This window comes from Eleutherodactylus coqui, chromosome 3 (genome assembly GCF_035609145.1).
Source record: "Eleutherodactylus coqui strain aEleCoq1 chromosome 3, aEleCoq1.hap1, whole genome shotgun sequence".
Lineage (NCBI taxonomy): Eukaryota > Metazoa > Chordata > Amphibia > Anura > Eleutherodactylidae > Eleutherodactylus > Eleutherodactylus coqui.
In genome coordinates this window covers 145,183,069-145,197,958 of record NC_089839.1, presented here as the reverse complement: position 1 = coordinate 145,197,958, position 14,890 = coordinate 145,183,069, and the positions used below count along the sequence as shown (strand labels likewise).

Here is a 14,890-nt window from a genome sequence, read left to right as displayed (position 1 = left end):
CCGCCCCTCCCATTGCTGACAGTGGTGAGTGGCGGACAGCCCCGGTTTTTAGGAATATCCTTCATGTGGCCCTAGTGTGTAACATGACTCCACACCGGCCTCCTCACAAATGAAGGAGCACCTTGTGGACTCGGGGCCTCCCTTTTATCCATACATTTTCCAGGCACCATTTGTGGTTTGCAGAGGCCTTGAGATGTCAAAACACCCTACAAAAGACACTATTTTGAAAACTACACCCCTCAAGGAATTCATAAAGGGGTATAGTGAATGTTTTGACCCCATCGCTGTTTTAGAATCTGACTTTGTAAATCAGTAATTACAATTTTTCCTTAAACATGCAGGTTTAGCCCCCAATTTTTCACTGTTTCAAGGTTACAATTTGATGCTCAATCTCTCCGGAGTGCAGAAATGCCCCATATGTGGATGTACACCGTTGATGGGGCACGAGGCCGGGCTCAGAAGGGGAGCAGCGCTATTTGACCTTACAGCTTTTGCTGAAATGATTTTCATACATCATGTTGTTTTTGTAGAGCCCCCCGAGGCACCAGGATGGTGGGACACTGGGCCATTAAGATGAAAATTTACAATTTTGTTCAATTACACGTAGGTTTAGCCCCAAATGTTTCTTTTTCATGGGGAAGGGGGGTGGGGTGAGAAAAAGCACCCACAACTTGCTAAGTACTTTTTCCATAACCTGCTGTTTGGGTCCCTGCCAGTCGGCTGGTTTGGCACGATAGTCATGCTGATCAGCCGCATTAGTGTGTATGAATTGTGGCTATTACATGCCCGCACTGAGCTGGGTGACAGCAGGGGACATTCTCACCTTGTACTTTGCCGTGGCCAATGACCCATGCTTACCTGTATTTCCCCAGCAGCAGCGTCTGCGTGGATTCCTTCACTTCTAGGTTCGCTGTCTTGCGCATGGTCCTCGCGGCTCACCGTCGGACATTTGCAGTACCGCTTTTTAACCTCCTGCTTTCTTACAGGTCTGCAGCATGTCCGCAGTGTCAGCTGTGGGTGAGCCGCTGATCAGACGGCTTCCATCAACTTTAATGGAAGCTGCCCATACGGGATCCGCAGAAAAATGGAGCATGCTGCGATTTGTTTTCCAGACCAAAAAGGTCTGCAAATCAAATCTGCATGCTTTAATCCATGTGCCGAAGTCCATGCTTCTCTATGGGCTGCTTTATTTGTGGTTGCCAGGCATGGATTCTGCAAATCAAATTTGCCCGGGGGCATTGAGCCTTATAATAACAGTATAATAGATGGGAAAAGTCTATCAATGTAACAATAATGTAATGATGTACTAATAGAGACAGAAGTATTCACCAAGCTGTTCCCCTGTCGGCCGGCAGGTGGCAGCAGAGGACGCACACAGCGCTGCAGGACGCATACACCGGAAGTAAAGCTTCTATCACTTCTCGCAGCCAGGAGATGTGCCGGAAGTCAGCTGCTGTCACCGGCGATGATGGCGGCGGACGGGGACTTCCTGCTTCGTTACCGGGCCGTTTCTAATAAGCTGAAGAAGTGAGAGACATCATATCTGTATTTTTAGCGTGCGCCATCCCGCCGTGTCCGCAGCGCCCCCCGCTGGTGTCATCACTGCACCGGGCTCGGCGGCGGCTCCCGCAGTGCTTGCTGTGTACGGTGTGATGGCTGCTGCTTGCGGGGGCATCCCGGCCATCTGTACTGTGATGAAGCCTGCAGGCGGGACACGAAGTGCTAACAGATGGACAAGAGCTCATGGGGAGCCCGGAAAGTAGTCAGGCTGGGCGCCCGGAAAGTAGTCAGGCTGGGCGCCCGGAAAGTAGTCAGGCTGGGCGCCCGGAAAGTAGTCAGGCTGGGCGCCCGGGAAGTAGTCAGGCTGGGCGCCCGGGAAGTAGTCAGGCTGGGCGCCCGGGAAGTAGTCAGGCTGGGCGCCCGGGAAGTAGTCAGGCTGGGCGCCCGGGAAGTAGTCAGGCTGGGCGCCCGGGAAGTTGCCGCTGGGCGGCTGGCATGTAGTCATAGGGCAGGCTGGGCGCCACAAGAAGTGCGCTGCAGCCCCTGTGGGGGGAAGATCTGCCAGTAAGGCTGCTGCCACAGCGGCTCGGTTTGGGGATCAGGACTGGTGAATCCCCGGCTGCCGACATCTTATGATGGAAGCGAACAGACCTCGCTGCCTACAATGGCTCCGGTTGGCTTCTGCTCGCTGTCCAGCTGTATGTTGTGCCGGATCTGTGATGGACCCTCCGACCGGAGATGTGAAAGCCGCCGTCTCTGCGGATGAACTTGTGCGCACATCTTGTCAAGAAGTGACGCGTCCGTTTTTTTGGGTTTGTTATGTAGGTGGTGAACGAAGCAATATGGCTGCCGTGCCGCGGCCACAAGAGGGGTGCTGGGTTACACAAGGAATCGCTTCAGCCGGTTTCCCATCTGTGTCAGAACATCCGGGGGCTCAAAATACCGGAAGAAAGTGCGCCGCATGCAGAGATTTTTATTCCATCCCAAAACCGGGCAGAAAGCGGACGACCCCCGTGTGGTCAGCGGTGGCTCCGTGGCGGGGATTCCCCTCTCCTATTTCTTGAACAGAGCAGGAACGCAGAGTCCCCAATGCCCCCTATCCCTTATCTCAGCAGGACCCTGGCCCTTCTTGTCACTGACTAGCCAACTCGTGATGGTTTGACGGCCCTTTTAGGCTACGTTCACACGGGCGAGACTCTCGTGCTGCGAGGCGCACATAAGAACTAAATACATAGACCTCTATCAGCGCCCTGTCATCAGATTAAAACAAACCCTCAGCTGGTGCTCGGGGGCATCCCCTCAGTACTAGGCCTCGTGCCCACAGACAGAGCGGAATACACCCGCCATCTTACGCCGCGGGGATAAGCAAAAAAAAGTCCCCACTGGCAATCATGGAAAAATGTGCATTTTTAATGGAGACCCCCAGCTGCAGAAATATGCGGAAAAATAGAACATGCCGTGATTTTTTTCCCGCGTCAGAATCCCGCATGTCAGGACTGAGCCTTTGGGTTCAATAGAACCTCATAGCTGCGTTATTCCGCCGTGGATTTACGCCGCGGGAACTACGCTGCAAAACCGTCCGTGGGCATTAACTCTAAGGGAATCCACCGGCACCTAGTGTCCAAGATCGCCTATCATCCTCTTTCGGACCCAAATCCAACCGTCTGGAGAGGCGTCCCGGGGAACGAAGCCCTCTGGATAACCGGGGCGTGATATGTAGCAATTCAGAGAAAGAAAAGAGTTTCCCCGCACTCCGGGATTCGAGAGAGATTGAAATAGAGCCAGTGGTCCGGAGGTCACATTAACCAAATGTAATGATGCAACGCGTTTCAGGGTTTTTAATATGCCTTTCTCAAGCATAAAGTACATCTATGACATTCAAATACACGTGCTTATATAGATAGATAGGTAATATACACTAACATACACTCACGATTGAGGTGCCCGTTTCACTTTCCCGTTTCATACATAAATAGGTTGGAGCGCAACGTGTGCTCCAATTGTAAAACGTAATGATGTCATCCCTTCCCCCACTCTGGGTTTGTGCGGCGGTATGAAATCTTTTTTTTGCATAGATAGCCATTCATATAGACAATGGGACAAATAATATGAATATCAATATAGACGTTAAAATCCCACTTTTAAGTAAATATACCCAAAAAGGGAGTATATCAAAGTGCATATACGCAGTGTGCACATATCTACCTTGGATGGAACCGAACAGCGCGGGACGGACTTCATTGACTATAATGCAGTACTTCCTCTTCTGGAAGGATCAGTAAGTCCTGCATGCGGCACTTATTCTTCCGGCATCTTGAGCCGGATCTATGACAACCTCTGGCCGGAGATTCTCCAGTCTTTGGGCATTCCTGCGGAACGCCTCGCCCGCTGTTCTCAATATGACCTTAAAAGCCTTGGCACGCCGTGTCATGTGATGGAAGCGTTGCAATCAGTTGGAAACACTTGTGATCCTCTGGCGCTCGTGAGGAGCGTTATTTCGCACAAACAATGCGAGGTGTTTTGGAATGAATACTGCCTCACATCGGCGTGAAAAAGACACGTTGGGGAGTGCGATGTCAGCCCGATAGCGTAAATCCGGCGTTACACGAGCTCCTACCGCTCAGAGAAGTCGCCGACATGTAGAAGCGACTCTCGTCTGAAAGACATTACGCAGTGCGCCTATCATTCAGTAGTTTTTCACTAAAATGTCGTCCGCAGGGGATCTCCATGCAAATTCGTTTTCAACAATTAAAATACGGTTGGCGGTGACTTTACGCCAGACGGCTTTTGAACAACCAGTGACTTTTTTTTTTAGATGATCTGAAACAAAAGTGACTAGTGAGTGAATTAGCGCGTCATCCTGTTGGTGGCCATGTCTACACGGGACAGCTGCTGTTTGCATTCACTCTTTCACAGGATCACTGAGACATTAAATGTAAAGACCCCCGTGCTGAGCTATCCCCCCAGTACCTGTCACTGAGAATATTGCCTCTCTTCTCCCCTCCGCAGTGATTGCTGGCGTGGCGGGATTGTGCGTTGGATGGATTGGCGTGGCGGGATTGTGCGTTGGATGGATTGGCGTGGCGGGATTGTGCGTTGGATGGATTGGCGTGGCGGGATTGTGCGTTGGATGGATTGGCGTGGCGGGATTGTGCGTTGGATGGATTGGCGTGGCGGGATTGTGCGTTGGATGGATTGGCGTGGCGGGATTGTGCGTTGGATGGATTGGTGTGGCGGGATGGTGCGATGGATGGATGGCCGTGGCGGGATGGTGCGATGGATGGATGGCCGTGGCGGGACGGTGCGATGGATTGATGGCCGTGGCGGGACGGTGCGATGGATAGATGGCCGTGGCGGGACGGTGCGATGGATGGATGGATGGATGGCCGTGGCGGGACGGTGCGATGGATGGATGGATGGCCGTGGCGGGACGGTGCGAAGAATGGATGGATGGCCGTGGCGGGACGGTGCGATGGATGGATGGATGGCCGTGGCGGGACGGTGCGATGGATGGGCGGATGGCCGTGGCGGGACGGTGCGATGGATGGGCGGATGGCCGTGGCGGGACGGTGCGATGGATGGGCGGATGGCCGTGGCGGGACGGTGCGATGGATGGGCGGATGGCCGTGGCGGGACGGTGCGATGGATGGGCGGATGGCCGTGGCGGGACGGTGCGATGGATGGGCGGATGGCCGTGGCGGGACGGTGCGATGGATGGGCGGATGGCCGTGGCGGGACGGTGCGATGGATGGGCGGATGGCCGTGGCGGGACGGTGCGATGGATGGGCGGATGGCCGTGGCGGGACGGTGCGATGGATGGGCGGATGGCCGTGGCGGGACGGTGCGATGGATGGGCGGATGGCCGTGGCGGGACGGTGCGATGGATGGGCGGATGGCCGTGGCGGGACGGTGCGATGGATGGGCGGATGGCCGTGGCGGGACGGTGCGATGGATGGGCGGATGGCCGTGGCGGGACGGTGCGATGGATGGGCGGATGGCCGTGGCGGGACGGTGCGATGGATGGGCGGATGGCCGTGGCGGGACGGTGCGATGGATGGGCGGATGGCCGTGGCGGGACGGTGCGATGGATGGGCGGATGGCCGTGGCGGGACGGTGCGATGGATGGGCGGATGGCCGTGGCGGGACGGTGCGATGGATGGGCGGATGGCCGTGGCGGGACGGTGCGATGGATGGGCGGATGGCCGTGGCGGGACGGTGCGATGGATGGGCGGATGGCCGTGGCGGGACGGTGCGATGGATGGGCGGGGCTGAGCTTTGGATGGATGGGCACATGTGATTGTGTGTTGCCTGGACCGCGCGGGATTATGCGTTGGACTTATCTGCTATTTTGTCCCTTTTAGCAATGTGAATGATTTATGGTTTGTACATTTCCTTTTGTAGACGATTTCTGCGGAAACCGAATGTGGCAGAGGCCAGCGAACAATTTGGTAAGAACATTTCTTGACTTATTAAAAATGCATTTAATTGTTTTGTATTTGTGCTCCCATTTGTACCGCTACTGAGCGCTCGCATGCTAGATCCCCCCCTATGGTCATTTGGGGTGGTGTCACATCTACACTTGGGGTTCCATTTTCCTGCTATCTTCGAATCCCCGTGGTCAAATGACTTTGGATGGAACCGAACAGCGCCGGACGGACTTCATTGACTATAATGAGGTCCACCCGCTTTCTGCCCAGCCTCGGGAAGGAACAGTAAGTGCTACATGCAACACTTTTTCTTCCGATATCTTGAGCTGGATCTGCGACAAAACCTCTGGCCGGAGATTCCAACGCAGATGTAAAACCGGCCCCAGATGATGCATTTCCAGAGCACTGCCCATAGTTGGTGTTTTGTTTTTTTTCTTAAAAAAGTAAACTAGTTGAGGTGCACATCAGCCGTAATTTGCATTTCACAGTTTTTGTCAATATTTAACCCCTTAAGGACCAAGCATAGTAAATATATAGCGCTTTGTTCCGGTCTTTAACCCCAGCCAATAACAGATGTACACCGCGAGTTTAAAGCCTCTGCTCGTGCAATCAAGCAGGTGCAGGTCAGGTCCTCAGCTGTCACACACAACCGATAGCCCAAAGGAGAAGGGGAGATGCAATTTTTAACTGCTTCTGTCTTCTTCGTTCCTAGCTACATAGCGCACAATGAGCGCTATGTTCTAAAGAGTGAAAATTGAAGTATTATTTCCACTATGCGACCCGTTGATCACGTGACCACCGAGTGCCCCCTGTTACAGCAGAGCTGCAGGGTCCTAGCACATCCTGATCTGCTCTGCCTGTGACTATTTTCACTACAGGGGGATGTAGGAGGTTGTACACCATCTTCAGAAGAACATTCTTCCGGCATTTCTGAGTATTCTTAGTAACGAAGGTGTGCACAGTTCTCAGTAATTCAGACTAACAAGACATAGCTGTACGGGGTGCTATAAACTCGCTGTACATGGAACTCTAACGATGCTTCCTTTAGACATAGTCGTAGCATTCTCTATACACTGAACACAACCGCGACATTAAACTGCTTATCGCAAAGTCACCGAGGGAGCTGTAGCTGGAAACTAGTTGGAGAAAAGCCGCTGCCACAGTTGTTGCGCGTACCGACCAATCACATAACAGCCTTCTATTTGCAACCTGCATTAGGAAAGTGCGCACAGTAACTGTTGCCTTTTCTGCCCCCTCCCACTAATAACACCTCCATCAGGATCACGGGGATCGGCATATTCCTGGGTGAGCCGGTCGGCACACTTCGATGTTTCCTCCCAGTCTGTGGATTTGGTTCCAGTCCAGATTATTAGTAGTATGAAGCAGAGCACTTTATATCCACACGGCGCAGTAGTACAATGCACTCCGGGCCCCCTGACCACTAACTTAATAAGCCAGGCTTCAGGTCTACCAAATAGTAATTCCAAACCAGGCGCAACTTCACCTTGTCCTGCACAAACCACTGGCAGAAGGCTCTCACAAGCCTTTGCTCAGTCTGTTTCTCTTTCCAGGCTAGAGCCATTTGGGACGGGCTCCGCCAACTTTTAAAAATCACTTGTCTCCTTTGTTTCCCCCCTAACACAGCCACGTGCCATCTAGCAACATCTGGTTCTGCTATGCATGATACATTACATTGTGTTTATCCATTTCTTTTAGGTCAACTGGCAAAGGAGCTGAAACAGCAGGACTGCCTTCAGTATGCAGGCTTCTGTAACCTGGCTATGGCACGGTAATACATGACTTACTGAATTTGTCTTTCCAAGAGCTCTTTTATCTGCCCTACCATGTGTTAATGTGTTTAAATGGTCGCTGACTCTACAAGAAACTTCTGCTTGTGTGACAATTAGCAAAAGTGCAATTTACTTAGTTTACCTAAAATGATGTTTTAGAGTTGAACAATTCTGGCCACTAGAGCTCAAGTTTCATTCTGACTTTCTTTCCACTGCCTGTTGTCATATGAACTCTGTCTTTTGTAATACATAACCAAATGGAGAACAGTAAGTGCAACAGGGTGAAGACTCATGCTGCCTATTGATGTCTATGGAGTAGGAAAAAAGAGTGATACTCAACATAAATGTAAACGAACAAAAAGATCGCTCCAATGTGCAGGTGTTAAGGAAAGGAGAAGTTAGTGGTCCAAACCTGGAAGAGTTGTGCAAGATACGCTTAGGAGATGCAGCCACCTTCGTGCGGAGCAGGGAATTACACCTCCATGTAATAGCAGAAGTCAGAGAATAGATTGGAGGACCATGGCACGCCGAGACAATGGTGGAACAGATCTGTCAAGCAACGTGTTTTGTCATCAGAATGATGCCTTCGCCTGGCCAAACATAGAAGCGTTTTTAGAAAGTTTAAATGGACAAACAATTGGCACTAAGAGCGCAGGGTAATGTGACGTCACCAATCCCGCCTCCTACACATAGTTTTTTTTTTTTAATTAAAGTATTTTTTATTAAACTTTTTCACCTTTTGCATATTTTAAAACATTTTTTTTAACAAATCTTTGGTTTCCCTTCCCTCCCTCCCCCTCCCCCTCTCACCCACCCCCTTCCCCTCACCCCCCTCCCTCCCCCATCCCCCCTAAGATCTCTCTCTCAACGTTCTGTTCTTTGGGTAAACTGTCTCTGAATGAACACAGTGTTGTGTCGTAAACAATAATAACAGTTCTTGTAACGTATATTTGTTTTCTTCTTTGGTCTTCGTGTTGCTTATCTTCTTGCTGTTTTCTTTTATTGATTCAGGGTTAGATTTTTTGTTGCATTCGAGGGGGGGTCATATTTCTTTTGCCCGTTGCCCGGTCTCTCTCTCTCCAATCCCTCCTTTCTTAACTTTTCCCTATTACTCCTTACCACTTTATTTTATTGTATATCGAGTCTGTAATTTGTTCTACATTTCCCAATAAACTTTATATATATCCATTACATACGTTGTTATGTCTTAGTAAATCCCCGGTTTACTGGTGCCTCCCCACACGGCTCACCACTCCCTATGTATTTGATCCAACATTACTGCTCTGGGCGTGTATCCATCTCAGCCATATGTCCTGATATTTTTGACTGGTCTTACGCTTAGTGTAAATACTCCTTTCCCACGGTAAAATTTGGTTGACCTTATTTTTGAATTCTCCCAGCGTGGGTGGTTCTTCGTCCAACCAGCGCTGGGCTATTGTTTTTCTGGCTATATACAATAGTCTGGCTACCGCTAGTTTTTCATGATCATCTAATGTTAGATCCTGTATGTATCCCAGAATGCACACGTATGGTGTAAAGTCCATACGTATGCCAAATGCCGCGTTAATTGCATTTCTTATTCCCATCCAATATCTGTGCAATTTCGGACATCGCCATAGCATGTGGATTAGGTCCGCCGTGTGGGTTTTGCACCTTACACATATCGGGGAGGTTCTCATTCCTATATTGTGTAAGAAGGCCGGGGTGCGGTACACTCTGTGTATTAGAAATATTTGTGAGACTCTGTGTGATTCGCTCAGAGATAGCTTGGGTGTCATTTGTAGGATTTCCTCCCAGTGCGACTCCTCAATGGGCCCTATGTCTGCCTCCCATTTTGCTCTTGTTGATAACGGGTTGTGTGCATTGACCGTGTCCTGTATATGGGAATATAGTACAGATATTTTCCCCGCTGTGGTGGTGGCTTTTCCTATTATGTCCGCTACTATATTTATTACCATTGTTATTTCCGCCGTGTTTTTTTCCGCTTGTATAGCGTGTCTAAGTTGCAGATATTTGTAAAAGTCACTATTGGGGATGTCGTGGTTTTGCCTTAACTGCTCGAAGGTTTTTAGTTCCCCCCCCTCCAGTATCTGGTCCATTCTCCTAACTCCCCTGTCTTTCCACCCTTGGAATCCTTTTAGCTTGTTGATTTCTGGCAGGTGCGGGTTATTCCATATGGGGGTATGTTGTGTGCAGTTTTTTATATCAAGCATGTTTCTGGTCTTCCACCATATTTTATGTATCAATAATAGCGTGGGGGCACTTTGACCGTTTTTTTTAAACGCTCCACGTTCCAGGGTTTCAAACAAATGTGATCCGTTAAAGAGATTTTTAAGGATTCTGAAACTAGCGTCGTGTGTTTCTTCTGTCTCCCATCCCCTGAGATGTTGCAGCTGGGAGGCCATGAAGTACGAGAACGGATTGGGCAAGGCTAATCCTCCCTTTTCTTTTGAATTGTATAGCAGTTCTAATTTTATCCTAGGTGTCTTCCCTCCCCATATGAGTTCTCTAAACAGTCCCTTGGCCTTGTGGAAAAATTTTTGTGTTATCCAGTGTGGGGAGTTGTGTATTAGATACAGTAATTGGGGCATCCATATCATTTTTATAAGATTCACTCTTCCTATGATTGTCATGGGTAGTTTTTTCCATATGTGAAGTTTTTGTTTCCATTTTTCCATAAGTGGTTCCAGGTTTATTTTCCCGTACTCACTGACCTCTTTCGTAATTTTAACTCCCAGATATTTAATTGTTGGGGTGCATTTCAGGGTTAATTCTCTGTTGGCAACTTGCATGTCTGGGGTGTCTATTGATAGTATTTCGGATTTGGTCCAATTGATAGCGAGTCCTGAGAAGGCTCCAAATTCTTTTATTGTTTGCATCGTGGTTTCTAAAGATTTTTCCCTGTCCCCTAAAAATAATAACATGTCGTCTGCATACAAAGCGATTTTCTCCTCCATGTTTCCTCTTATGAATCCCACTATTTCCTGGTGTGACCGAATTTTGCATGCTAGGGGCTCTATTGCAAGTGCAAACAGGAGTGGCGATAGTGGGCATCCCTGCCTTGTCCCTCTATGTAGTGGGAATGTTTCTGATGACCCCCCGTTGATGGACACATCCGCCTCCGCTCTAGCATATAGGAGTTTAACTCGTCTCACAAATATTGGGCCACAGCCCATTTTTTCTAGTACCTTCCACAGGTATTGCCACTCAACGCTATCGAACGCCTTGGCCGCGTCCAGTGAGCATATGATTCTGTCTCCGGTATTATCTACGGGTATTTGTAGGTTTAGAAATACTCTACGGATGTTCGTTGCCGTTGATCTTGCTGGTATAAACCCACTCTGGTCTGGATGCACCAGGGTGGATGCCACTTGTGATAGCCGCTTGGCTAAAACTTTTGCTATAATTTTGACATCCGCGTTTAACAGCGATATCGGCCTATACGAGTCCATCAACAGGGGGTCCTTTTCTGGTTTTAACAGAATTATTATTTTTGCTTTTCGCATTGTTTGTGGTAGTTCCCCTTCCTTTTCCGCCCCCGCCCATGTCTCCAGGAGTTGTGGTAATAAAGTGTCTGCATGTTGTTTGTAAAATTCTATTGGGAAACCATCCTCCCCTGGGGCCTTGTTATTTTGCATATCTTTTACTGCCTCTTGCATCTCCTCCAAGTCTATTGGTGCATCTAGAAACTCTCTCTGTTCCTCCGTCAATTTATGTGTTCTTATATCCGCCAAGTATTCCTCGATTTGTTCTACCGTTTTTTCCAGTTTCGAGGAATACAGAGAGGAGTAAAATTCCCGTGCAATCTCTCTTATGGATGTTGCGTCCCTGACTATCTCGCCTTGTGCGTCTTTTAGTTCAATGATGTATGTGGGGCTGGTTTGTGCTCGGGCTATAACTGCCAGCATATGTCCCGTTTTTTCTCCCTCCTCATAATATGTCTGTTTCCTGAACCCATTTTTAGTGGCTGCCGTTTCTAGGACGTATTTATTAAGGGCCTCTTGGGCCTGTTTCCATAGGTTGAGTGTTGTTGTAGTTTTCTCTTTTATGTAATTTTCTTCTGATTCTTTTAGTTTGTCTCGTATTTTTTGCCCTCTTTCTCTATGTCCTTTTTTTGCCTGTGTGATTTGCTGTATGTATACCCCCCTCATATATGCCTTCATGGCCTCCCAGCAAATCGTCATACTTGTGGTATCCTTATTTAATATGAAGTATTCCTCTAGTGTTTTTTTCACTATTTCCTTGTTTAATATGTTTAGCCAGTGCGAGTTCAGATTCCATCTTTTTTGGGAATGACTCACCGTGTTACTGTGCTGTATGTCCAGACGTAGGATGGAGTGGTCAGAAACAACTCTTGGTAGATATTCTATCGAGGTTATATCTCTATATATCTGAATATTCCCTACCGCTAGGTCTATTCTAGATAAGCATTGGTATGTGGATGAGTAGCAGGAGTATTGTTTGTTTGTGGGGTGCCGTGTTCTCCATATGTCTATCAATGATATCTCGTTTATTAGTTTACCTAGTGGTGTCAGGTTCCTTTCTTCGTTTGCGTTTCCTGCCCTTAGTCTGTCCTGTGCAGGGTTAATGACCGAATTAAAGTCGCCTATGATAAGGACTGGAATGTCCGGTTTATCTGTTATGAATCCTATAACTTGCCTCATTATCATGTTATTATATGGTGGCGGGATATATACTGAAGCTATAATGCATGTGTAGTTGTATCCTACACATAGTTTAATGCTTGAAACCGTAGAGGAGACATACATGAGGAGTTAACAAGTCACAACTACTTAATTGATTGCTGTGAATTAACAATGGAAATACATGAAACCTGGTATTGAATGACGCTGAGCATATATGTTCAATACCATGTATCATGTATTTCCACTGTTATTAGTCTAACAGATATGTGTAACTTGGTAATTCCTCATTTATGTCTTCTCCACTGTTTTATTCATTTAACTGTGTGTAGGAGGTGAGATTTGTGACATTACACGCTATCCCACACTCTTGGGGCCAATTCTATTTGGCCGGACAAAGACCTATTCCGATGCCGAAACGCGTTGACCTGTTGCCTGATAGATCTGTTCTGCCTGGTATGTCAGCGCACCATGGTCCTTCGGTCTATTCCCTGCCTTCTGACACTCATATAGATGTGGCTTCTGTTAAAGCTACTTTGGTCAGTATTCTGGTCAGTAGTTTGCATCAGTATTTGTAAGCCAAAAGCAAGAGTACAACATTAACGGTGAAAAGGTGTAATTAAAAGATTTCCACCTCTTCTGTTTTGGAACCACTCCATTTTTTGGCTCACAAATACTGATGCAAAACACTGTTGTGTGAAAGAGGCCTAATAGAGACTGATCTGCTGTGTTAGAACTACTGAAATCACATCTCCACTGCTTGGTACTGCTTTATAATGTCCTTCATGATGCTGTTATTTCTCTATCCATCTAATACTCTACCCCCATGTGTTTTGTGTCCCATCATTTGCCTTGATTACGGTTTCCATTTTTTTTTTAAAGACTTTCATTGTATTTGAACTTGTATTTGTTTTCTCAAGTAGTTTCCACTCCCACTACTTTCAGTAAACTTATTTATTACTGCAGTAGAATGTTTAACAGAGCAACTTAATTGGCTACATTTCACTTGTGGTTTATTTTATAGATGTGAGCAGACATTGTTCAATGCCCCTGGAGAAGCCATGGCTCTGACTGAGGCTGCCCGCCTCTTTCTGCAGGAAGAGAAGGAGACGCAACGTTTAAAATGCCCGGGATTTGAGGAACATTTGCAGGCTGCTATTAACTGTTACAGTTTTGCCATCAAGGTTAGCTCTACTGAATGTCTTTGAATTTAAAGGCGTTCTCTAATATATACAATTAACTCATTTACAGTAACCGAGGGCAAAAGCATCGGATGCTATGTAATATGTGTTCCTTGATCTGATAGTTTGAGAACTAGTACTGTATGGAGATATTCCCTATATTAAACCATACCTGGTTTTTCAACACTTTTTCTAAAATAGAGTTGGCTTTCCTTGCACACTCATTTGCTGCTGTTTGCACCTCCTTTCATACTTTAAGTTCTGATTTTAAGGTGGTCTTCCCTTTTTTTTGTGCCCTCCTGTTTACAATCCACTTTCAGGCAGGGGTGTGTCACAAGCCTACCATTCTGCCAGTAGTTCACTGTCCTGTAATTCTTTCCCCCCCACTTCCCAATCAGTATGGAGGCAGTATCTGAATGTCCATCCCTCTGTTTTCGCAGAACATTTGTAAAAGTCAGGCATTCAGAGACATTCTAGCCACATGGTTAGTAACCCCAATATAATGTGCATACACACACACACACACACTGCAACAGTAGGAGAGGCAGAAAATGTGGAGATTGTAGACCGTGTAAACAGATATGTCAGACTGTTAAGATAGCCTCTCCCCCACAGCTAAGGAAACGTCCCAGTAACTACAGAAGCTCAATACCTAACAACAGTAGACTCCAGAGGAGCTGGAAGGGAGCCACTTCAAACTTCATTTAAAGTGGTAAAACAACATTTTCAATGAAAGTATATTACGAGATTGATGAGACACACACACAGGCTATTACGTGAGCATAAGTAGTCTGATGATTTAGAACCTTTTTTAAGTGCCTATGCATGTAGTCTCACATAAAGCTGCTAGACTGAGAGAGACACTTTTCAAACAAGGAGTTAACCTTCCTCACTCAGTACTATATGGGGAAACCGTTCCACTTTTGGGGATTGCTTTTTTTTGGACAGTGATTTTAGAGTATATCTGTACCCCCATATTTTCTCTGCATGCAGATCACACGTGATCTGTGTACTAGTGTTATGTTAACAGCAACCTGCTTAGAAAGGAATGTTAGTAGGACCCGGGTCACATGGCCCATATGATAAATGGGAGCAACAGCTCAAATGACTTCTGTAGCCGATCACAAGCCTCAGCTGTACATAGCACAAAACTACTGAGACCAGTGATTGGCTGCCGCTCTCATATTTTCTTTTTTTCAATACCTCGGACATCCCCTTTAATACTTGAATATCCGTAATTGATCTTGAAATCCAATAGTTTAAAGGGCTACTCCAGGAAACATGTTATCGTTTCCTGGGGTGCAATTGGCATACATCATATATTAGGGCAAATAACACACTCTGATCCT

The 14,890-nt window shown here is 47.5% G+C and overlaps 1 protein-coding gene across 1 annotated transcript in view; it reads left to right on the top strand.

The window, feature by feature from the left end:
• The first annotated feature begins 1,410 nt into the window (after positions 1–1,410).
• LOC136621040 (40-kDa huntingtin-associated protein-like) overlaps positions 1,411–14,890 on the top strand; it is a 43,137-nt gene continuing 29,657 nt past the window's right edge. The window contains exons 1-4 of the mRNA XM_066596224.1: positions 1,411–1,527; positions 5,902–5,948; positions 7,644–7,716; positions 13,385–13,544. Coding sequence (XP_066452321.1) covers positions 1,466–1,527; positions 5,902–5,948; positions 7,644–7,716; positions 13,385–13,544 — 342 coding nt within the window. The 5' untranslated portion in view covers positions 1,411–1,465. The remainder of the gene's footprint in view (positions 1,528–5,901; positions 5,949–7,643; positions 7,717–13,384; positions 13,545–14,890) is intronic.